This window comes from Vanellus vanellus, assembly GCF_965231255.1.
Source record: "Vanellus vanellus genome assembly, chromosome: Z".
Taxonomy (NCBI): domain Eukaryota; kingdom Metazoa; phylum Chordata; class Aves; order Charadriiformes; family Charadriidae; genus Vanellus; species Vanellus vanellus.
In genome coordinates, this window is record NC_138908.1 from 57323467 (window position 1) to 57349333 (window position 25867).

The 25867-nt window shown below is 38.2% G+C and overlaps 1 protein-coding gene across 3 annotated transcripts in view; it reads left to right on the forward strand.

The window, feature by feature from the left end:
- Positions 1-1763: 1763 nt before the first annotated feature.
- Positions 1764-25867, forward strand: part of PLGRKT (plasminogen receptor with a C-terminal lysine) — a 29308-nt gene continuing 5204 nt past the window's right edge. The window contains exons 1-4 of one of the 3 annotated variants that reach the window (XM_082497877.1): positions 1764-1831; positions 2186-2272; positions 22411-22541; positions 23529-23638. In XM_082497877.1, the coding sequence (XP_082354003.1) occupies positions 2192-2272; positions 22411-22541; positions 23529-23638 (322 nt within the window). In that variant the 5' untranslated portion in view covers positions 1764-1831; positions 2186-2191. Of the gene's footprint in view, positions 1832-2185; positions 2273-15524; positions 15629-22410; positions 22542-23528; positions 23639-25867 lie in introns of those variants that run through there. The other 2 variants (XM_082497878.1, XM_082497879.1) reach the window with 2 other exon arrangements.

Below are 25867 nucleotides of genomic sequence, written 5' to 3' on the forward strand. Positions count from 1 at the left end.
AGGGCTTTTCAATGTTCCTTTTCTATGACTGGCAGCTAGTTATAACCAAGACTTATACAGGGATTTTTATTTAAGTGAGCAATACAATACCTTCAGTAAAACTATTAACTGTGGGCAAAACCCTCGCTTTTAAAGGTCTTGGGCCAGATACCTTCATCCTTGCAAGTGCTTACATCTATAAGCTGTTAAATCAACACTTACTCTATACTGTAAATTGGCAGTGAAAGTTTGACATGGCCTAGTCTGTCAAACCTCTGGAGCTGAACATATATCTTACCATCATGTTTTCAAAGTTTGTATCTCCTTACAAACTAAAACTATGTGTGGTCAAGAGATTAAATACTTTTAAAAGTCACAGGCATTTTCAAAATATCACAAAAAATATTCAAGTTCTTGGAAAGACTTGAAGTAAAAATGTTAAGCAATTTTCCACAATATAAAAATATTGAGGTTTTTTCCTTACTTTTATCCTATTTTTGCTTTGCCATTAAAAATGGAGGAAGGAGGAAAAATGGGAAGATAGCTGTCTTCTCAGAATTTTTTTTTTTCCAAAAAAAAAACCCCATGCAAAAAAATATGCATGTAAAAAATTAATACTAACAACAAGAATCACTTGCAGGTCAAGACATTAGCAGATGTAAGTGTCTGAAAGTGACACTGACGACATCTGAATCTTGAACTTTTCTGGAAAAAGATTGTTGTAAGGTGAAATGTCAAATTCCACTACGAGGTGGTGTTTGAGGTGCCATATATTCTCACAGACTGGTGGTGGAAACTTTAATGAGATACTCTTCAGTGCCAAAAGAAGCCTGGGAATCCTATCCAATATCTGTATCACTTTTTTAAAAGGCAACTGACAGAGCATAATTTTTGTCTCAACACTTTAATAATGAAAATTTAATTTCTTTGGATTTCAAAGTCAGCCTTTAATTATGATGACGCCATGAAAACATTCTGACACGCGACAAAAGGCAGAGTGAGACAAGACACCTAAGCGCCACAGGCATTTTATTAATTTCTTTCTTTGCTAATTGATACCTTAGTACCCGTTTGCATCATGCCTGATCTGCGAACCCGCCAGGGCCTGTGCAGACATTCAACGTGGAGACGAGTCCCTGCAATCTTCTCGGGACAGCTTCTATGGAGGAAGAAACACCCAAACAAAAAAAGGCAGAAAGATGACACACAGCTCACTGCGGGGTTGGCATTTTCCATCCAGCGCATTTTTAACACCCACCCACCCACCTCAGCTGCAAGAAGCAGCAGGAAACCCGCCGCTGGTTCACATGTTCGGTTCCGAAGCCGCCTGAAACCTCTAACGTCATTTCAACAACGACGGCACCCCTCCGCCAAGACCATACGTGGTACCGGCCCCACTCGAACGGAACCGCGTTCTTCCAGACTGCTGGAGGATTTAGGGCGTCTACTTGAAATTAGCTTAAAAAGACAATAAAAAAAAAAAGGCCGCGTTACCACAGCAGCCAGCCGCCCAGGCACGTACAGGCGCTGCCGCTCGCCCGCAGCCGCTTCCGACTCTCCTCCCTCAGGGAGCGCCGCGCCCTGTCCTCCTCTCCCGCCTCACCGGGCGGCGCAGCGCGAGGGCCGCAGCGGGCAGTGGCGGGGCCGGCCGGGAGGCGCGGGCCGAGGCGCGGCGCAGCGCCCCGACCGGCTCAGCCCGCCGCCGGCCCTTGAAACCCCGCCCGGGTCCACCGGCGCCCGCCAATCGCCGGCCGCGGGCCGCGCGGGCGGGGCGGCCGGTGACCTGCCGCGGAGGCGGCCGCAGCCGTTGTCCTCTGTCCGTGCCTGATCGTGCGCCTTTCCTGGAGGTGAGGTGAGGCGAGGCGAGGCGGCGGCCGGGCCACACCGCAGCGGGCCGGTGGCCGCCGGGAGCAGGGCGGGGGGCCCCCGCTGGTAGGGAGGCGGGCGCGGCCGGGACAGGCCCGCCGGGCGTGAGGGGGTGGCCCGCGCAGCTGAGGCGGGCGCTGAGGGCTCGCGGGAGCGGTCGGGCCCCCGCGGGGCGGTCCCAGCCGCCCGTCGGGCTGCCCCGCGGCCTGCCCGCCGCCCCCGCCTCGGGGCGGGCTCCTCCCGGCGGCGGAGGGCGAGGCCGAGGAGGGCCTTCCGGTGAACCGCCCGCGTTTCACGCCGCGCCGCCGGCCTCACCTGCCTGGTCTCTTCTGCGCTTCAGGGCACGATGGGGTTCATCTTCTCGAAGTCCATGAACGACAGCCTGAAAGCTCAGCAGGAGTTTATGCTGATGAACTCACGGCTTCAGGTAACGCATACGCCGGCGGCGGTGCGGAGGAAGGTGATCCACGGCCTGCACAGGGCTAGGCGGCGTGCGGCTTCGCCCGCCGAGGTTTGCTCCCCTGCCAGGGTTAAAGGTGCTACATTTGCCCACTCAACCAGTTCCGGTGTGGTCCTCTAACACAGCATGTTCAGATGTGTAAAGCACCTGTTCTCTGGATCTAGCAACATCCTCAGAAGTCAGTGTTAACAAGTTTGAGAGGTGGAAACTACCATTATGGTAGCCAGACCCTAAAAATACTAAAAAAAAAGGAAACTTACCTCGAACAGTGTCTTGAAGCACAGCTGGGCTACTGCAGAATTAAGCAACATTAAAGGGAATCGGTAACAGCGTGGTTACTAACACATGGATGCTGTTCTCTTAAAATATGGGTTAAATATGTTTCAGCTTTTCCACTATACAAAATCTTTCCAATAACTGTTTCTTTAGGTTCAATTAGGTAGCTGCAGTTATTCCACAGTGCTAGGAAGCCATTACACAGCTGTTTATTGTTCTAGAAACTTTAGACTAAATAGGACATAGGGGATTGTTTATTCCCTCTCATAAAATAATAGCAGCGGAGGAAAAGAAGGAAAACCAGTTGGACTAAGGTTCAGAAAGTTGTGCTGAACAGAACTTACAGCGTAGCACTAGTTACAGCTTTCTGATTTGTTGTTAGGTACCTTATGATGTGTAACTTGTTTGTATACTAAATGCTAGAATGCAATCTGAAGAACTTAGCTGAAGTTTGTCACTTTAAATTTGCATTTAAATTGAATACAGGTGAATTTAAAATTTATGAAGAAGTGATGGATGAACTTCCAATTTATTAAGTTGCCAGTAGATGGCATATTCTAGTTTTCAAAGCAGTATGCAGATAGTAGGTTTTGTAGGATCACATGTAAACGGAAATCTGTAGGTGACACTGAAAATGTGGCTAGGAAGGAGAAAGATAGCATAAGGAGAGATGATATAATAAAATACTAGATAGCTCATAACTGCTTAAAGAAAATCAACTTTTTGCAAGGTTTTTAAATGTCATTTTCTGTGTGTGCTGTGTTATATGTTTTTCAGATGCAACCACAAGTTTTGTGTACAAACAATTTATATTTGGTTTTTTGCCCTTATACGAAGGGGCCCCTCCTACCCTGAAAGTTTTTCGGAAATCCAAATGACAGGAAGGTTTTCAGTTAGAGGGAATGATGATGAAATTAAAGCGGAGACTTGCTTCATCATCTGCTGGAAGAAATCAGCATTTTCTGGAAGAAAATGGCTCTGCACTGAGCTTGGGGAGAGTGTAAGGAACAACACTGCCAGTTGTCTTTTCTGTATGTGAGTAAAAGCTGTGATGTGTCTGGAGTCTAGTGTTACCCAAACTACTTTCAGGCTATTTGTGGAAAATACTATAGCCTGATCTGTTTCCTTTTAGACAGAAATTGTAACTGTAAATACCTGGAGAAGTTAGGTCATGCTAGGACCAGAATGAAATAGCTTAGGTAAAAGCATTAGATACTCTCTTATGGTGAAATACTGGGATCTGGATGCTATCAGTTCTCCCACGTTGCTCTGAAAATTGTCATATTTATTAATAAAATAGAAACTTCCACTTCAAGCCATACAACGTATTTTCTATGAGAGATTAAAAAATACCAGTTTGTTTGAAACATAAATCTATCCTGAAACAACATGTGGGATCGAAACCTCTTAGAGCTTTTTGTAGCTTCTGAATGTACTTTGTAGTGCCCCATGATTATAATGTTGAGGGAATAGGGTACTATTGTTACTCCAAGCCAATTGGTGTGGATCAAGAAGTCATCAAAATTGTTTTCCCTATCCCTCCTAGCAATGATGGTGTGACACTGCTCAGAAATGAACTAGTAAATCTTCGAGGACCTGGAACAAAACACAGCAGGTGTTGGTGACACAGTCAGAATCTGTGAAGGCTTCTCCTGCTCCTTGTGGTGAGGAGAAATCATAAAGTTTCTGTAAATTGTTTGGAACAGGATTTTTGTGCTATCAGTTTCCATGACAGAACACTTTTTTTTTTTACTTTTTTTTTTTTTAAGAAAGAAGTAAATATAAGCTCTCCTCTGAATAGAGAGAATATACAAAGCTGTTCAGTGATTGACTTATCCTCTGTGGAGGATTGTAGGTTGGAAGGAGACCGTTGCAAAGATAGGAGGGCGAGTAACATGACAGAGGTTGATAAAGACCCCTCCAAATCCCAAGGCTTCATGGATGCTAAAGCTTGGTCAGTTTTAGAGTTGCTGTGATGTGTGATGACACCCAAACCAGGTCAACTACTTCAGAATAAGAGAAAGTTAAAAGATGTTGTAAAGTTGTGTGCATATTTTTTTTTCTTTATACTCTTCTTGGGATAACTCTGAAAAGAAGGGATTGTGGCCTTGTAAATTGTGTCTTAATGCTTCTTGGAAGAATAATAAAAACTCAACTGTCAGTTTGCCTTGATACTGAAGGACTTGTCAATTGTTTGTATTGTCTTGGTCTGGCTCCAGAATGAAATACCAGTCTGTATCAAGTGGAGACTGTTTATGGTAAAAGTTTGTTGAGGCTTCATTTTTATCATGAGTCTGCTCCTTAAAGTGTAACTTGCAAAATTCTTTCCAAACACTTAGTATATCAGATCTACAGCTCAAAGCCTAGCATATGGCCTTGCTAAGTGTTTTTGGTGTGGCTGAATGGGTAAGAGGAGGTTCCAGGTCTCAGAGCATTTATAGTAGATTATTTATTTTCATGAGCTGTGTGGGTGCTCTTAACACAATTAAAAGCAAGAATTTCATGTATTTCGTTTGTTCAAGTGCTATGTTCTGTACTTTCTGTTCTGTTTAGACTTCTATTCCTTGCCATTTTTTTTCAACAACCCAAGTGTATACCTTGAAAAAGCTATTTCAATAACTATTTACTAAGAAAGCCATTTTCAGATGTACAAGGCAACCTGGAAAAAGATACACATTTTGAAACTGGCAATAAAGAATGCAGCAATATTTGTGGGTGATTGTTCATTCCTCAGTGTGGATCAGAACACTTTCTTTTAGGAAATTGGCTGAATTCACATACTTTGAGGCTTGCTAAAGTCTTTATTGTGATAAGACAGGCTTAAGTGTGATTAGTGCATAATATAAGTACATTGTCTTCAAATAATTAAAAAATATTAAAACAACCTTGTATAATCTGTAGGTAGTGTTATTTAGAGTGATAAGAAGCAAAATCGTTTTAGAAGGTCATGCAACAGAGCAGATTAAAATTTAAAATTTAATTTCCTACTGTTAATGAATTAGATTCTGGGACTATATAGAGCAAAGCTTACTAAATTAACTTTGCACTACAGAAGAATATTTCTGTGCTGATGTGTAAAAGACATTCTAAGTGCAGCTTAAAGACTTTTACTTTAGGGTATAGACATAAAAAAGCCTAAGCTCTCCTGTGAAATTTTTGCCAAGCTTTCTCATGCATATAGAGGAATCAAAAATGCTTTTTTGTTTTGAATGGAACCCAACCAACTCAGTACTATGCCACTCCCTCCTAGCCCTCCCCCTCTCAACCCCTGCCCAGGTTAGATTTTAGTTTATGCCCTGCTGTTATAAAGGTAATGTCACTTTTGGTTCTAAAAAGTTGCTTTTCCTTGCTTTGCTTGGGAAACTCTAGGCAGGGGAAATCAAGTCAATTCCCAGGTTTCCTGTATATAGTCTGTAAGTACTCAGTGAACTACACAAAAGGTAACCCTTCAAAGAAGGAGGCTGAGATTTTGTTTTATAAGGGTTTTTTGGGGTTATTTTTCCAGTGGTATTATGAGAGTTGAATGACATGAAGATATTCTGATGTGTGTGGGAATAATACTGGATAGTAAGCAGTGGTTTCTAGTCTGTGAAATTAAAAAAATTAAGTCCTTGTAGCTTTTTAAATCCTTGGTAACTGTTTTCAATTATACCTCAATGTACAAGGTGTTTTCTTACTTAATGAGAATTTTTTCATTGAAACTCCACAAAGCATTGGTGGTACACTGAGTCCTTTAATGACTAGCCTTTTTGCTCTTTCATATATTAGCTTACAATGTCATTAATAATGACATCTGAATTGATGAGTTTTGTTACATCTTTTTGTTTTAACATGAGATGACCAAAATGAGAAAACAGTGTCTGACTGATTTGTTTGTGCTATCTTTATGTATAACAATCATACCTAAGGGATTAAGCACTCTTTTGATGTTGTCTAGCTATTGAACTTTTCACCTAGATACTGTTGTGGGAAAGCTGTACAAAAAGCAATGAGGAGAAGGAAAACCACTGATTTTGGTCAGAGAATGGGAGAGAAAAATCTGTTGTATAGTGGACTGCCTGGTGAAGTGAAGTAAATGAGGGCAGGTCAGATCAAAAAGAAGGTCTGTACATGCGCAAGTACACATGTACAGAGCCAGAGCAACAAGCAGGAAGAACAAGAGCTGTTTCTGGTCCCAAAACTGCAACATCCTGGTAATAACTGAGATGTGGTAGGACAGCTCATGCAACTGGAAGTAATGAACAGATGCAAGCTCCTCAGGAAAGACAGGTAGGAAAGACAAGGGGAAGGGCAGCCCATGACGTGAAGGAGTAGCTTGTGGGTTCAGATCAGAGGAGAGGCCACAAAACATGACACTGGTGGGAGCGTGCTGCAAACCACCGATGAGGGTGATGAAAGCCTCTGCATTACTGACTCTGGTTCTTACAAGACTAGTTTCCCTAACATCTGCTGGAAGGGCCATAAAGCAGGAGATAAGCAATTGAGTACATTTCTGGAAAAAGTGAGGGATAACTGATACAAGTAGGTACTGGATGGGCCATCCATGGCTCATGCACAGCTGGTTTCTTATTCACAAATAGGGAAGAACTGATTTGGGGATGTAATACCAAAGGCAATCTTAGTTGTGGTGGCGAGATACGGGTCCTGAGGGGGTGGAGGAAGGCAGGTAGCATAGAGCACACCCTGGACATTGGGAAAGCAGATTTTATCTTATTCAGGGAAACAGTAGGTGAGATGGCATAGGAAGCAGCTCTGGAGGATAAAGGAGTTCAGGAAAGCTGATATGTTTAAGGACAATCTCCTCCTAGTGTCCCTGGAAAGACACAGACCCTGTCAACACTACAGGCTGGGGGCTGACAAATGTGGAGCGACTCTGGAAGGGACACTGGAAGACAGCAACCGGATCATAAGCCGTCAGTGTGCCCTGGCAGCAAAGAGAGCCAAAAGGACCAACAGGGAGGGCTTTATAAGCAGTAGTGCAGCCAGTAGGTTGAGGAAAATGAGTGTTGCCTTCTGTTCAGTGCTTTGTTAAAAGCATTTATATACTGCATCCATTCCCCCCCCCCCCCTTTTCCTCCACTGGTATAAGAAAAATGTAGATGAAAAGGAGCAAGTTTAGCAACAGACTATCAAGATGGTCAAGGGCTTGATCACTTCTTGAGAGGAAGCCAAGTGAGCTGGACTTACTCAGCCTGCAGAAGGATCCCTTCTGAGTGCAGGATCCAACAGGAGCTCCCCAGCAACTGTGAGGTTATCAAGAAAGCAGAGCCAGGGTGTTCACCACAGTGGATTGCAGGAGGGTGAGAGATAGTGGGTATTCATTGAAAAAGGACGAGGGGAGCAGTTCAGACTGAATATAAGGAGAAACCTTTTGCCCCCCAAGGACAACTCAGCGGTGGAGCAGAGGCCCAGTGAAGCTGTGCAACCCCCATCTTTGGATGTTTTCAAGACCTGACTGGATAAAGCCCTCAGCAATCTGGTCTGATCATGTAGCTGACCCTGTTCTGAGCAGGACCTGCTGAGGTCCTGTCCAACCTGAGTTTTTCTGTGATGCTTTGACCACCATCAAAGCAGGCACAGACTGTGGCCCACTTTATTTTATGGATCCTGTGAGGTAGGAATTCCTCATGTCTCCTTCTTCCCAGACCAAGAATTATGATAAGTTACTGTTTGATGTCTGCACTCCTGTTGAGCACCACATGCATGGCGGCAATCTGTTGAAACAAGCTGTGAGTTGGTCTAACTTTTAACTGACAGTTGTTAGATAGACTTTAGGTATGTGTAAATGATACTGATACAGAAGTAACATCACAAGGAAGGAAATTCAGAATTAAAGCCTCTGTCCCCTGCATGTTAGATTGCAAAAACTAAGCAAAAATCTGGTTGTCTGTGGGAATACTTTACTTGAAAGAGAATTCTATAATCTCCTGTATATTTGGAAAGTTTTATAACACATATTGCTGTATTCACAGGTAAGTTTCCCCAGCACTGCTTAATGTTACTTATTCAGCAGTAGCGCATACATAAATCAGTCAAAATTCCAGTAAAAAGCTATAACCATTATTTAAGCAAAACTTGTAAAAAAGTCTTGCTTTAAGATTACAGCAGGTTGGCTCTGCCAGACTTTCAGGGGCAGATCAGACTGCTAAGAGTGGAAGACTACAGGACTGGAGTTCTTGAAAAATGTAAGTTTGAGGATAAAGTAATACAGGAGGAGCCAAAAATCACTGAAAGTGCTGGAAAGAAAATAGGCTAGTTAGTGCTTAGGGCATATCATTGTTTCTGTGGCTAACAGATTTTTTATTGTTGTTGTCTTGGGATAGCAGTTCAGAGTGATTTGGGGTTTTGTTTGGTTGAGTTTGGGGTTTTTTCCCCAGCAAGAGAATTCCTTATCAGACAAAAGGATAATTTGCTCTGTGGAAAAGCATAATTGCATTCGGGAGTCAGAGATAATCCTCCAAATTAATCTTTGCTGGGAGCCACGTAACCTTTGAGAAAATAAACAGGCTAGGAAAATAATATACTTCTGACAAATCTTATATTTACCCATAATAAAAATGTTTGATTATAACCTCCTGTCTGCAATATGAATCTCTGGATAGTCTCACTCCCATTCTCCTGCCATCCCTCCTCTCTCCCTATTTTATTATGTCAGACTGTAAAGTGCATTCTTCTCCCCAGGTAATATTGGATAGCCAGGAAACAGCCATAGATCTGCTTTCATAGCAGTTAGTCTTTGGGAGTTTATAGGCTTTCTCCCTGTGTAGGCATGGGAAAGGTTCCATACTTCTTGGTGAAAAAAATGCCAATATCAAATAAGTACAGGTTGATTTTTCTATTTTGACAATGCAGTGCAATTACATCTTCTTTTCTGAAAATCCATGCCAGCCCCTCCTTGTTTTTCAAATCTTTTCCCTTTTGGGGGTCCCCAATGTCATAGAGGTTCATTTTGAGCCATGGGAAGACTAAATTATCCTATTCTAATCAGGGCCAACGGGTGGTATTGAAGCTCCTCCACAGTTCTGTACCTAATTGGATACATTTATGCTCCTTTCTCTATTTTTTTACCCTTAGTGGTGGGGTTTGGTTTGTTTGTTTGTTTGTTTGTTTGTTTTCCCCTTCTTTGTTTTAACAGCTCCTTTTGAAGCTTTGGCAGTGATGCAAAATAATAAAGAAAATAAAAATGAGGCATTTTTTCCGCAGTTAGTGAAAATTATTGAGTAGCAGAGGACATAGTATAAAACATTGCTAGGGAAACTCATCCTCCAGTGCAATAATGCATACTTTGGCTTTTTAAAGATGAAAAAGAATATAGCAGTTTCTCTGTAAATAAAACATTTTCTTGGACACAGCGTGGAAATGCCAAAACACGTTTGATTTTTGCATATTCTGTACCTGCAGAAATAACTTAATTCATTCAAATGATAAATCACAAGATTTCTGCTTCTGAAAATGACTCTTAAGTGTTCTGTGCTTTCATCTGTTCTTCAGCTCTTGCCTATGGAGAAAGATGTATGCATTTTACACTGTATGTACAAGCTATGGCACATGCATTCATGATTCAGCTTGATATGAAACTGCTGTTGACTCTTTTCTATGTGTGCAAATGGCTCTAATGCTCTCAATCTCATAAGAATAAGCTTTGGAACATTATTGTAATGTTAATGTGTAAACATTCATTTCATTAGACTGTAATTTGATGTTACAAAAGATGTGTAACAAAAGTATTTGTATTTGGAAAAACTATCAAAAACTCAGTGAAAGCATAGGTAAATGCAACTTAATATAATATTTTTTCTTTCCTCTACACTGTCAGCACTTGGTTAGAGGCAGAACATAGCATGATTGCATTACTTTCCTGGCAGGGTTGTACTGCCTAAGAGGTTTGCATTGAATGGCAGTAAATGAAAGGAACAAGGCAGTTTTCGTGTTCAACAATTTGTCTTTAAATCTGAAATGAAAGTATAGAAGTACCCTGCAGCAAGCTTCTTAATAGACCATGTCTTATGACCAAATTATATTGGATTTTTTTTTTCTAAATTAAAGTAATAATAATAGTAAAGAAATAAAGTCAGACCTATTGTAAGTGATGGAAAAGGACCAGAACATTTCAATTTATATCCAGACACTCAGCAGTTTCTCAAAATAAAATCTGGCCATAATTCAGTGAAATGTTGTTTGTGTAAAATTTTAGATTGGAGGGTTAGTTTAGTATTCTGATTGTCTTGATGAATTGGAAAATACCTGAAATAATAGGCAATGGTATAATAAGCAATAGAATAAATACCAGTCCAGAGCATTATATCCAAGAAGGAAAAGTTAAATCAATTGATCAAGTGTAAGTGATTAGACTTCAGGAGCTTAAAAAATACCTAGGTTTTATATACTTGTGTATAAATATTGGTATATTTTTAATATATATATTTATATACTGATGTATAAATTGAATCAACAGCCCTGATACTTGTGAAAAGCAAATGTGTTTGTGGATTTATTAACCAGGGGATAAAATTACTCAATTTGCACTACTGATGACTTTGCTGGGAAAAGATTTTGATGCTTCTTTTAATGAGCAGACAAGCTGTGGGAAGTTCAGAACATAGCAGTAAGAGTAATCAAGGCGTTAGAACCTATGAAGAAAGGATGACAAAATCGTATTTGTCTCCTGCTATAAACACGTCTGTTAGGAAATTTAAGTTTGTGTGAGTTGGCGATGTTTTTTTAATCGACTTATTTTTCTCATACATCCTTCTAGAGATATAAAATCTTTTCCATTACAAAAGCAAGCAAGCAGTAATTGGGATAAATATTAGGAGACTTTGAGTGCTTAACTGTCATTATACGGGTTACTAAGAAAGGCAGTGAAATCTGTCACTGGTGGTCTTGATTGGCATAACTAAATGTCTGTTTCAGCTCCCTGCATTCAGGCTAACTTTAAAGGACCTCTGAATATGCTTTCTGGCCTTATTCTCATGACTATGTGAACACAGAAGCTGAAGTACCTGAACAGAATGGGGGTCCAGTTAACTGGGGGCTGGCTAATATGTAACAACTCTTTCTTCTAGATTTATTTTGCACTTAATGCTATTTCTTCCTTAGCAACATCTCTTTTCTGACCTTACAATTTTTAACCAGCTCGAACACATAAGAAAGTGTAATAATTTATTATTTTTTTTAAATACAGAAAACACCTGTTTTTCAGGACTTAACACTGGGGTTTTGTGTGAATACTATTATTGTGTTACCAGGGAGATTTTTATCTACCAAAGGTTACAAGATGTTGTACCTTCAATTATACAGCTGTTTGTTATTGGTGTTTGGTTTTCATCTTAATGTCTTTTTGCAAATGTACACAACAACTGTAAGGTTTATATATGCCCCGTATGAAATAAGTTCAAGCCATTCAATGGGAATTCTGAGTTTATTTCTTATTGCAAAATATCTGATAATCTAGTTATCCTCCTCGTGGTTTTTGAAGTTCTTACTTTTTAAGAAAGAGAAGTTGCTGTGGTAACATGTGGGATGCGATATAGCGAAAGAGACAGCTGAAACATTTTAAACATTTGTTCAAGGGAAAAATGAGATTACTCATTTAGCATAGATTAAGTACAAGCAATATTTGCACCTACATAGTTAGGAAGATACATGTTTTTTATACAAATATTTACACCTTCCTTAAGTTATTGGGTTTGTGAGATTTGAGTTGAATAATGGATTCTTCTGTCCTTAGGATATATTAATACCTAACACATAGCTGAACTTCCTTCACTACTTCAGATACTGAGAATTTTGTGAGGGAGAGATGAGGAAAATCTGACTTATTTATCAGGCAGCTTGATGATCTCCTTCAGCCCTAGCTGGGAATTTGCTTTTGAGAAGAAGGTTTTAGGAGCATAATTTTTATTTCAGTTAAATTAAAAACACATTAAGAATGGAAAGATGCTATTACAAGGTAGGTCAGTAGGAGGTTTATGACAAACTTGACATTGTGCCACATTCTGTTTTAGTAATTCAACCTAAAGACAAGTGCAAAATGTTAATGAAAATCAGAGAAGAAAACAAAAGTTTTGAAAAGGGAAAATATTAATGTGTGTTTGATATGTAGTAGACAAAGAGTAATCCATCTTAGACAGGTGAGACGAATTGACCTAATAAGCCTATCATTTTGTTCTTGGACCTGTATCTTTTACGTGTTCCTTCCCTTATCCTAGGGTGCTTTTTGGGTAATGAGCTAAAAGTAGGAATGGAAAAGAGAGTATAAGAAAGTATGAGTAAGGGTGGAGGGAGGTGCTCTCTGTTTTGTTTGAAGATGAAGTATATTTGCAAATATTGTTGTGGGATTCTGTTGGATTTTTTCTTAATAAATTAAATTAATCCATTACTCAGTCAACATACTATTGATGATTTATCAGTTGATTATAAAATGAGATGGCTGTTGAAAGGCATATGTGTGCTTTATTTTGACTCTTCGCAGGAAGAATAAAGGCTAATGTTAAAATGCCAATGATTTTCTGCATAGTAAAACTTTTTTTCATGCTTTATCACTTTCATTGATCAAAAAAAGAAAGAGAACTGACACATGATTCTGCATAGGCTGCATTCTACAGAGTGTGCCTAATAAAACTTTGTGTGATGACATTCTTTCCATCTACTGATTTGCCAACTTATCTTTGTTGATAAAAGATCAGCCATCTCCATAATGATACCTGAAAACATGAATGTTTCCTAATGTCTTAGACACTGAGTAATTTTCTGCAAGGTTTTGTAAGTCCGTAACTTTTTCCTCTCTAAAGTTTTCACTGAGAATTGGTCAAAATGATTTTTTTTACAGTTCCATTACAATTAAAACAGTTGTTCCCTTTCTTCTGTGTGAAGTAAAATGTAAGCAAGATTTCCTTTCTGGACTACTACCATCCTTCTCCCTTTGGGGTGGGAAATCGCTAGATTTGTTTTCTATTGACAAGATACTAGTAGCGCTTATGGCATCTCTAATGCATTTGTCTTGAAGCATTAGAAAAATTGTTTTGCCCCTTCGGTGATCTGGGCTTAATTCAGGAAATAAATGCTCTCTGGTAACAATTCTATATCCTTATTAGTTTGCGTGCATCAAATGAAACAGAACAAGATGAATGATATCGGTACTGAGGAAGATTAGAACAATCTATCTCGCCGGAAAAAAGCCAGTTTGGTTGGTATTAGGTGGGAGATTGTATGCTCTGCCTGATCACTGTAAAGAAATAAATGTGGTCGTTTACAAAGAGGAGATTTTAATAGCTATTTCTAACATCCAAGCTCTACCAGGAAAAGATGCAAACCAGACAGATTGCTCCAGTTCTACCAGTCTTTTTGCTGGGGAATATCTGTGCCTGGTACACATTGTTGTGAATGGAGCTTGCTTAGGTAGAATTTTTGTCTTGCTTGGAGGTGCACCAGCAGCTAAGCCTTACACCTGTAGGCTTAGTTCGTTGGGGGGATTTAACTGACTTCAAAGAAAAAATGCATTTTCAGAAGGAAAAATGCCTTTAACGCTATGAGTTTTCCGTAGTTCCTTCCTTCTTAGTAGAGCAAATCTACCATTTTAGTCTTCTGCTGTTAAGTCCACTGAAGTTGAAATTGGCCATTTACTTGTTTTTCTATGAAATGCTATTTCTTGAATGCTAAGTTTAAGAAAAAAAGAAGGGGGGCAGGGGGGAGCCCTGTATTGAGCAGAACTCATAAGAGTCCAGGAGGTACAATGGATAAGTTAAAGAGATCTTATACCTGTTTTAATTCCGTAACACAAATGGTGTAAAGAGAGCCATGTTAATTTTGCAAGTCAGAATCTGAAGTGGATAGGAAGAAACATCATATTTGCAGGTTTTGTTGGTATTATAACACCCTTTCATACAGCAATATCAATTTACAGCCACTGCTTCTGGTTTTTATTTTTGATTCAATGCTCTGAATCTTCATTTCTTTTTTAAAAACAGGTTTATGAGACACACAAGGAGCGTACCTAGAGGCATTGTTAGGGGATGGGAATAACAAATAATAATAATTCTTATGCGGTTATTAGTCGGATTTTGAAATGACTTGATATTGTAATGTTAACTCTTTTCCTTACACTGCTTGATCTTTTTTACCGTTCTTACACCATGGACACCTGTTTTTGACATAACTGACTATCCAATGACTTTGGTTTGTCTTTATAGAGCTTATATAAAACTCCTGAGAATTTTGAACACTGATAACTGCCTTAAAACTTTGCTTGCTCTGTAGATAAGATTATTAAATGCAGGTGGAGAACACCCTTCTTCACTCTGTTGTATTTTTGTTGCACATGGGAGAAGCATGGAAATGCTAGGTTACTGCCAAGAAATCTTACTTTCGTACCACAGTCCATTGGACTGAGCCTCTTATTTGCACAGCTTAAAACATCAAATAGATTTAGGTGCTTTTGATGTTATTTTCTTTCTATATGGCATGTAATTCCAGTAACTTATTGACAACAACAGGAATATAAAGGATTTTTTTTTCAGGGCAGTTTAACAAGCATTCTGGCTTCAGGCTAATATTGTTAGACCCTTTTCTTTTTATGATAGGTCTTAGCTTGTAAATATTTTGTAATGTGTCTTTGCACTTGGAAGCTTTAAAAATTGAGTTTTATTTTTAGAGAGTGTAGTTTCTTGCAGTGCTAATAGTTTTAATTGCTCTGTGTACTTGATGTGAAAAATATTTGCAAACAAGCTTTGAAGCAGCAGGATAAAACATTTAAGTCTGATTTATTTTAACTGTTTGATCTAGAGGCCCATTTCCTGACACTTATGTGTGCATGCTGGTCATAGAAGCAAGCAGACACTGCATAATTATTACAAGTTATCATCTCTGTATTACACTCTAGTGGCTTACAATGGGGGTGTAAACATAGGTATCGCTATTCTATTTTCCATTTATTTTTGCTAAGCAACTGATTGCTGCAGCTCCTGGTTTTGAACATTGATTAGGAAGGATGACACCTAGGACGAGTCACATAAGGCTTTAATCTTTCATCTGCTTATGAAATATCAGGTGCGTTGCTGCTGCAAGAGGTTTGTGAAGTTACTTAGCTATGTTGCCTGCACACCAACTTTTATATGTGTTTTGTAAGTGATTTGCAGATTTTTGTATGTGTGACTGTCACATTTTTTAAAAATTAACCCTTATTTTCATTGTGCCTCTGAGTACTCAAAAGTTAGAAGTTACTAGTTGTTTAAAGAATGCTTTCAGAGTCTCTAATCATTGAAAAACTATAAGTGAAAATAACCTTCTATTACAGGCACATTAGCTGTTGCCTATAACAGATATGCAAGAGATTAGCTTGTGACAGAACTGGAGGTTCTTTTAACATCAGTGTAAGGCTATTCCAACAGTTTCTTCATGTTTCTCTTTTCTTACATTTAGATAGTGAGTTTCACAACTTAAGCAGACACGGTATATATTTACATGGCTGATAACTCCTTCCAAGGTAGATCAATTCCTTTTCTGTCTGAATATCTATTTACCAGGCTGTCAGCATAATTACGTCTTAATGATGGTGACATGAAATACAGTTCCCTACTGCTTAAGCCAAGTGTTTGTCCTGCTCAGTATTTTAGAGGGGTTGGGGAAAACAGCGCATCTGCCAGGAGAGCCATTAAATACATCAGGTTGCAAACAGAGGCTTTACCCAGGGGTGGTTACTATGTCTTTGTCTCTCCAGGTAAATCTTGACCTGCACAAAATACATCAAAGAAATTGTATTTAATACACATAAACAATTAAGAGAAAGCATTTTGCACTGATTCTGCTTTCCATTTCTGTTGAGCTTTTGTACACCACCCTACATCCCATTTGTTTTGCTTTGTGTGTCACCTTAATACAAAAACCAAAGTAACATATATTCCTTCCTACAGCATCTGAACATGAAACAGAAAGGCAGAAAGAAAGAGAGAAAACAAGCTAAGAGTCTAAAATATCAGAAATTTCCAATTTATCTGCCAGTGCTGATGTGGCTTGTAATTCAGAGAGAACTGTTTATTTTTTTGCAAGTTGTCAAAGTTGATTAAATGATTTCAGATGAGAATTTTCTCCCACTGTATTTTAATCAATGAAATAATGGCATAAATGCTCTTTTCTATGGTTTGACATCATTGTAACAGTCTGAAGAATAGTCAATAGAAATGATAAGGATGGTTACGACTGACTAGTTTATTAGCATTATCAGTTTCACAGTAACTGACCTTTTCCCTCTCTGCCTCACTTCGCTTCATCTGTCATGTTTCATTTTGTCAGATTGATTTCCTTTTACTATAACAGTTGGTATGTGGCAGACTTCAAATACTAATCGGCCCTTACAGTTTCTCATACGGTGTTGAGAAATGACTAGCTGTATTTAAAGAAAAATGGGAAAGTTATTTCTAATTGGGTAGTCCTGAGAGTGTTATAAAATATAAAATGTTACTTGCTACTAAGACCCTTTTTATTATGAAACCACTTAACTTAAATTTTAAAATTACATGGTCGGTATTTATTACCAGTAAAGAAGTTTCTAGCCATTTAAGAAAAATTTGTTAATTATGGAATTAAACTCACAGAAATTTGTGTAGGTTTTTTTAGATTATGATACCAACTGTACTTGTATATGTGATTATAAAACGTGGTCGGATTGTTGTAGGATGTGATTTCTTGACAGTAATAGAAAAGCTCACTTGGTTGTGTACCCATTCATCCATATCCCAACCTCATCTCTCTTGTATCTCGCCCAGCAATCTGTCTGGGAAGACTACAGTATCTCCCTTCCTCCCGTGGTAAATCTGCACCTGAGACTCTTTACATGACTATGCTTGCATAAAAACTACGAGTAAATAGACCCTAGTGGTGTTTTTTATGGCTGTATAGATGGAAGGCTTATGTATTTAAAATTAAATAGAATTTATTCCCTATGACATGGCACTTGGATGGTGAGCTGTTGTTCACCTGATGTGTATGATGTGCACCTGTGGCTTGTTTCCTTAATAATCAACTTCTGCCATCAGTGAGATTATTCTAAATAAGCTACAGCACACTTCTGCTAAGTTGAATGATACACATTTTTTTTAATCTTATCACCTGTAAAGTTCTATGTATGAAGTTATGGTTTGCAGTAAAATTAATACCTTCTGTTCTTAATTCTTGCTTCTGATCTGCCATAATGGGAAAAAAAAGTCATTTTAAATGTCATTGCAAAATAAGTCTTAAGAGAGTAGGACTTGGCCTTTTTCATAAAATTTGCATGTTAATAGGCCAAAAGTCTTCTCCACCCTTTCACTACCCCAGCGTGGCTGGCATTTTCAATAGAACACATGTGGAGGAAAATAAGACACAATTACTATGAAATTAACAGCTGAAAATGGGATATTGATTTGAACTGCAGTCAAACATGATTTGTTTTTTTATCTTTCATCTAATTTGGAATCATCTTTTGTGGTGGACTTCCCTATATAGATCTGCTTTCAAATCCTGACTTGCTTAAGGTTAACATAATCTTGATGTAATAGTTCCACCTTATGCTCTACCAATAGTTTTTCAGTGTAAAGTCAGCATATCAGGCTATCCTGGTCATTCAAAACTGTCAGAGCTCAAGATGTTCAATTCAGATTGGCATGTTAAGTGGGTAAGCACAAGGATATTGCCCCTGAATTTTTTAAAATTTAGTAAGATTGAGATACATAGAAGTTGCTTGAGTGCCCATGTAGGTGCTTAATTTTGCAACTTAGAGCATCCAAAATTCATTTAAATGCATATCTCTTTTAGTGTCAAACATTGCTCATAAACCTATTTAGCTGTTCAGTTGTTGGGTCGGGACATGTTAAAGCAGTCTTTGGTGACACAGGGTCGCTAGGTGCCCTGTCTTATGTCTGCTCTGTCAGAGTCTGCCAGAGGGGTGTTCCCTGCTGTGCTGAACACACGTTGCTGGAACCCACGTGTGGAATGTGAGACAGCATTAACCCAAGTCATTTGGCAGTGCAGTGGCTAAGGTGCTCTCTAAAAAGAGCTCAGGCGTACTCCAAACTGTTTTTTTCTGCAGTTATTTCAGTAAGTTTAACTTGTGCAATGAAACAGTGTGTTCTGGGACAACTTTAGCCATAGCTGTTGCCCAGTTTTCCGTTTCCTTTTCCTTAAGGAAAGCTTGAAATCCATTGAAGTCAGTGTGGAATTTCCCTGAAACACTTTGACTAAGTCTCTTCATTATGCAGATTCCCACTGCAGTCCTACCGCTACAGCACCGTAGTCTTTTGGTTTGGCAAGATGAAACTATGCCAAGTCACAAAACTGATCTTGGAAATGGAAAGCAAGAAGGAAGACTTTTTTCAGAATAAAGGACAGAACAAAGGGCATTTCTGGCAATTGGGAGAGGTATTCCTGGGTTTGGCATAAGATTGCATGGAGTCAAAGAGATTTTGGAGCACATTTAGTGATATTTGTGTGTTGTTATTAGATTTTCTCCATATAACTTATGACTAATAAAAACAGATTTAAAGACAAATCTCTGCAGCAGTACTGTAGGTTACTTACCATCCCTAAAAACATTTCAGTGCTTTCTTGGTGCTGTATTCTAAGTTTGTGGACAAAATAGATCTTGTATAGTAAACTGTTCATTGTAACGTCATGCAACTTCAGTAATAGCAAGAATTACATTATTAATTTAGCTAATTATCACTAGATCTACTTTTTACTGTCTTCTGTGCATTAAGATTCCTCTGAAACCTTTTTTTCTTGGCTATGCCACATTTCTCAATGTACACATAAAACTCTCATCTCTAAGATTCATCAGTCTAAAGTTTTCCTCCAACACGTCTTCTCTTAAGAAATGAATTTAAATACAGTATTGTGTTTCATCTAGGTAAGATTTTACATCCACGTTGAAGAAGTTTGCTCAAAGGAAGGGAATTATGAGCATTTTTCTATGTGTGTGTCCCCCTTATTTTTGGATTAGTTATCATGTAGAAAGTTGAGGGTTAGTTTTTTTAAGTGGAAAAAAAAAAAAGATCCTTGTGCTTAGAAAAGAACATGAAATTTTGTTTGATTATGTTATATGGCTGCTGTTTATAATACACAAAACAAGTTGTTTTCATTTATACTAAATTATTTATATAAATTACTTGTAGATATACATGAAAGTATCCTTGGGCTCCTGAAATTTGATATGACATGCTCCTACAGCAAAGAGTTTGTTTGACCTTAGTGTCTTTGACTTAGTAATAATCTTTTTCTTTCAATACTTGGATTTTAAAGAGCTATCAAAGTATAACTTGTGTGCGGGGCTTTTTGGTTTTTGTTTGTTTTTAAAGAACTCATGATAGGATCCTTTAGTTTACTTTTGTAGATTTAAACTTACAGCTTTCTTTTTAATCCATTGCTTACTTCTTTCTACACTCTGTGCATATTAAACTGTTTTTCTTCTCCATTGTTTCCTTTTAGCAAGACCTATATTTCATCAGCATATCCTTGTCCCACTTCCTCCCCATGTACTTCTTCAAACTGAAGCTCATTTAGGGTAATACTGTGCATCTTGGAAGCGTAGGTTCCTTCTCTGTGCTGACAGGCAAACAAAGCATCTCTTAATACTTTTCACACATGTGCAAACTACACACATAATCAAAATTGAAGGGGAAAATAGAGATCATTAAATTAATATTACATGTCACTATTTTATCTTGTCACATCAACCCTCAGCAATTTACCAGGCTTAGGATACCGGGGACCACAATGGGGCTAATTAAAGGGCAGCGTAGTTGTTTACTTCAGAATTTCCAAGTGTCTTATAGGTGACAAAATAAAATCTAATTATTTTGATATTTTATTAAGTGGTTTGCCAGCCATTGTATAATTTATTCTTCTGAAAAAAGCAATCTGAAAATTACAGATATCAGGAAGGTAGAGCCTGTTGATATTTTTTGTGAGAACAATTGCAATGTAAGTCTTGAGGAAAGAGAAACAGATGAAACAGTATTGTGAGACTACAGCGAATGTTGTTTTTCCTACTGTGTGCAATTATATGTAATTAGATCTGTCCTTTTTTTATTATGCTGTCTAAAAAATTAATTCTACCTATCTAGGTACTGAATGAGCTTGTAAATAAGATAGCAAGATCAACATAGTCTGAAGAAATAATTAGTAACAATTTAACAGAAATTGTTCTGTTCAGGCTAAATCAATGGTAATGGAGATGAATAAATGGGTGGAAACCTTAAGTCATTACAAATCCTTTAAATTATTCTTGAATTAGAAAGCAGTAGAAAAGAACAGATTTAATTACTTTTATAGATGCATGAGCAGAGAACTTTCTGAATTCTCTCTTTGTTCTTTCTTTTCTAGAATACAGTTTTTTTAGGCAGCTGGTATTCTGTTTCCTGTACGTTGTTGGACTTTTTATGCAATTTAGTTAGCTAGGCTAGATATACCAACTCAGGTACTCTGCTTTTTCCCAAAAAATGAGTTACAAACATTAATGGGAAGAAGCAGACTTCTTACTGTGTTAATTAAGTTCCGTAGTTAGGTTTCAGACTGCTTATTTTTGGCACAATTCTTATTTTTTGCATCACTCTAAGGAGGAAAGACCATTGTTCTTTTTTTGGTGTTCCATACAGTAGAGAGGAACTTTTAAGAAATAGTAAATTTACCTTTATTTAATAGAATTATACTAGTATGTTTAGATGAGGCATGTAATTTTTATTAAAAAAATCTAATAGTCTGCTTTTTTAATCTTGTGCACCATAGAAAGTTCTACTTTGATATGTGAATATACTTTATGATTGTACTTTTTGCATTATTGTTTTTAATTTTAGTTACAGTTCTCATGGACTTTTGGTATGTATTCCAGTATCTTTAAAAGATCTGGTATCTTTGCATTGTTTTTTCTATATTTGTAATCGACGGTGTTTCGAAAGAGTTAATAGCTTTATGATGCATCACAAGGAAGAGAAGTCCTCAAAGGGCAAAGAGGTGTCAAGATTGACTCTAAAGATACTATCAGCTAAATTAAAATCAAGCAGAATAAATTTGATGGTACCCTTTGGAAGACCATGGAAATGCAAAGGTCAGAGAACCTTAACCTGGGGATTGCTGCTAAGACTCAGGGAGCTCTCAAAACCTAACACTGGTATTTTGGTTTTCTTAACCTTGAGAAGCAGCATTAGAAAGACTCTGCATTAAAGCATTCGCTAATTGACCTAAATGCTTTCTTGGTATAAACTATTCTGAGTTATTACTGAAGAATAATTCAATCTCAATGAAAAGCTATGAATGACTAAATAAAAGAACAAAAAAGAAACCTTCTGAGTTAGTGTTTTGGATTTATAGAATCACAGAATTGTTTTGGTTGGAAAAGACCTGTAAGATCATCAAGTCCAACCGTTAACCTGGCACTACCAAATTACCACTAAACCATGTCCCTCAGCACTACATCTACATGTCTTTTAAATACCTCCGGGGATGGTGACTCCACCACTTCCCTGGGCAGTCTGTTCCAGTGCTTGACAACCCTTTCTGTGAAGACATTTTTCCTAATATCCAATCTAACCCTCCCCAGGCACAACTTGAGGCCATTTTCTTTTGCCCTGTTGCTTGTTACTTGGGAGAAGAGATTGACCCCCACCTTGCTACACCCTCCTTTCAGGTAGTTGTAGAGAGCGATAAGTCTCCCCTAAGCCTTCTCCTCTCCAGGGTAAACTACCCCAGTTCCCTCAGTTGCTCCTCATCAGACTTGTTCTATAGACCCCTCCCTAGAGATTGATTCAGTTTTTATAGAAAACAGATGACTTAATTTTCTTTAACCTCTCTTCTTTCTTTAGCTGGAAAGGCAGCTACTGATGCAGAACCAGATGAGAGAGAGACAAACAGCCATGCAGATTGCTTGGACACGCGAATTTCTCAAATATTTTGGCACATTTTTTGGACTTGCAGCTGTAGGTTTAACAGCTGGGTATGAAGTTTATTTCCTAACAGAAAATATAACTATATTAAATTTATATTTCTATGATGCTGGATCTTCCTTTTGCATTATAACAGGTAGTTATTTTTATCCAGTAACTGCTCAGAGGTTTATCACATGACAAAGGGACTCTGATTCCTAATGTGTTTTGGTCTGCTTCCAGATGTGTTTTTGTTATGTCTGTACTACAGATTTATATAAAAGCAGACACATGTGAACTGACAGTAAAATGATACAGCTGAGGTACCAAAAGTTCAGTGTAAAATAAAAGTTCTGTGTGGAACAGGAGGGATTGTTTAAAAGCCATGCTATTTTCTGTTCTGTGTTGTGATTTAATGAACTATTAATGAGCAACAACTCCTCCACCATCTGGGTTTTTTAATGTGTCAGTGAACAAGTGGACATATTCTGAAATCTGTTCACTTAAAATTTGAATCAAGAGACTCACCCAAGGGGAAAAAACCCTGGCTAATAAGGCTGTATGCCATGGGGAAGAAATTGCCTTATAGGACTTTTGTTTGTTAACATGTTTTTCTTGTGCTATAACATGATTAGAGGGAATGTAGGAAATATTTGTTGTTTTCTGTACATAGTACAGATGAAATGCACCTTATGCATTATGGGTTCTCTGTGGACTCAGATGCATTTCGAGCTGAGAGTAATTATCTTGATTGCTACATGTTGCATGTGTGTGGATGGATATACGTGTGCACATGCATGCTACACATGTTAGATTATCCCATTTTTGTTAGATATATTCAAAACTCACTTGAAGTATTTTTTTTAATACACTTGGGTTGACAGTTGAGCTAGAAAGCAACCAGAAGATGAATGCTTCTGAGGAAATTAAGACTTGTTCTTTGATTGGAGAGTGTGGAAGGATACACTAGTCCTAGACAGTCAAGGTCAACCTAAACGAAGACTGTGCTGAATGTCCTAAATAATCTTATTGTTTCTTTTTTTTTTTTTTTTAAACAGAGCAATGAAAAAGAAGAAGCCAGGAATTTTACTGCCAATAGTTCCCTTAAGCTTTATATTTGCCTATCAATATGACATGGGCTATGGCACACTGTTGCAAAGGATAAAAGGTAGGTCTATTTAAGTTTGTCTGGCTTAATATTTCAGATAACCTCTTTTTAGAATGGCTGGGAGAAAACTTGCACTAGATTTTCTCTTTTTTTCTGGACAAAAAAAGTTCTTACTCTTTCATTTCTTTTCTTCTCTGTTACAGATACTTCCCCAGTCAAAAGTACCCTACTTTTACAGCTTTTCCCTCCAGTTAAGACTGTTTGTTAATTTCTCCTCTCGTTTCCAAAAAATGTGAAGGCTATAAATACAGGTGCAGTAAGCATTGCATATTTTGGAGAAGTGACAGATGTAGTGATTTGCTTCCATATACCACTCTAATGCTGCTGTTTTGGCAAGAGGTAGGAATCATAAGAGCAGATACAGGGATACAGACAGGAATCATGCCCTTATACCTTCATGACCAACCACAGTTGTCAGCTGATCATCTTGCCACAGTGCCCTGCTAAGATGGAAAAAAGAAAGGCAAGTCCCAAAAAGTGGTTTCTTGCCTCATAGTTGCCAGTCACTGATTGTGTCGGGTGTTGAGGTTTACAGAGGTTCATTTATGTTAGCTCTGATTCCTAGTGAAGGAGACATGCTAAGAAAGTGTTCACTGTAAGTGAAGACAGCATTGGTCCATGGTTTGTCACCTTCACAAATCATCTTAGTTAACTAGCTCAATTTTCCTGTCTGCTACTGACGCAAACATACTGAAACAAAATATAAATTTGTTTCAGCTCTTGCTCTTAGCTTCCAGATATAAGAGCTAGGTTCCGTAACTCTGTGTACTTAATTGAAAATAATGATAGATTAATTAGATAAAGTGTGAGATATTTCCTGCTGCATACAGGTGAAAATATATTCAGGTGATGTGGCAATGCCTATCTATGAACATTTCCTAAACCCTGCTAAATACGTTTCTCTGGATTTTAATATGAAGAGGCAGCTAAGCACATGGAGAAACACTGAGTGGAAATCAGAGTGTTGAAAAGATTAGTACATACAATGCAGAAGGAACAGTTGGAATTTAGGTTTTGTTAATTTTTTTTTTTTAAAAATGACCTCATGTTCATTCCAGAATTTTGAAAGAGTGAGCATATCATAATACAAACCCCATGGCAAGAGTATGGAATGTGTTTCCTGAGGACCATGTGGTCCTCTATAGGTTGAAGAGGGACAATGTGGTATCCTATTGCTTTCTAAATAGGAAAAGTCATCTTCATAACGTAAGATCCACTAGGGCAACTTCAGCAGTATGTGACACTTGTGAAAAGGTTTTGGAGAAAAGAAGCTATGGAGCCAAGTGAACAATAAGATAAAATGAAATATGCCAAACTAAGTCTGTCTTTTCCAGGAAAAATAATTTCTCTTTTCCAAAAGACATGTGGTAGATTTACTATAAACTCATGAAAGCATTTAGTGTGGTATCACATGAAGATTAAGTTAGCATGAAGGACATGGAAATTAGTAGACAGGCAAGCACTGGAGTAAAGAGAAGATGTCAAAGGTTTGGGCTTAAAGAGGATGGCTAGGTTTTAGTAGGGTTATTAGCAATATTTTTCAAGATTTGGTCTGGATCTGCTTTTATTTTGTATTGAACTTATGAATAGGTTATACTAATCAAATCTGTGGATGACAAGCTTGATTGGTGTCATTAACAGAGAAAAAATAAACTGTAGTACAAGAAGAACTGGTGACCTGAAGAACTGAGATAATAAAATAGGATTCAATTTGATAAGGAGGTCAGCGAGATGCTAGAGACTAATAGGGATGACTACCATCAGAGCTCACCCGCTGGAAATGACAGAAAAAGGGAAAAACCTGAATGTATTAGGTGATCACAGAATTAGTATAATCTGTTAGTGTGATGAAATTATGAGAGTCAAGCAAAGTCTAGAAACATCAAGTGAGGTTTCCTAGTATCAGAGCATGGTTGAGGTTGGAAGGGACCTCTGGAGGTTGTCTGGTCCAACCTCCCTGGTGGTCAAGCAGCCAGTTACCCATAAAAAAGTCTCGATGGCTTTTGAATATCTCCAGGGATGGATATTTCACAACCTTAGTACAAATAGAGAGTATAGATAGGAAGGTATTGATGCAGGAGAACAGTAATACCTTCCTTGGAAATTTTACATAATTTGGAACACTTCTGTATAAGGAACCTAGAATTACTGAAGAGTTAAAATTATCAGGGAATGCCAAGCTACCTTGCAAGAGAAAACAAAGTGATTAGTTTGTTTAGCCTTGTAAAA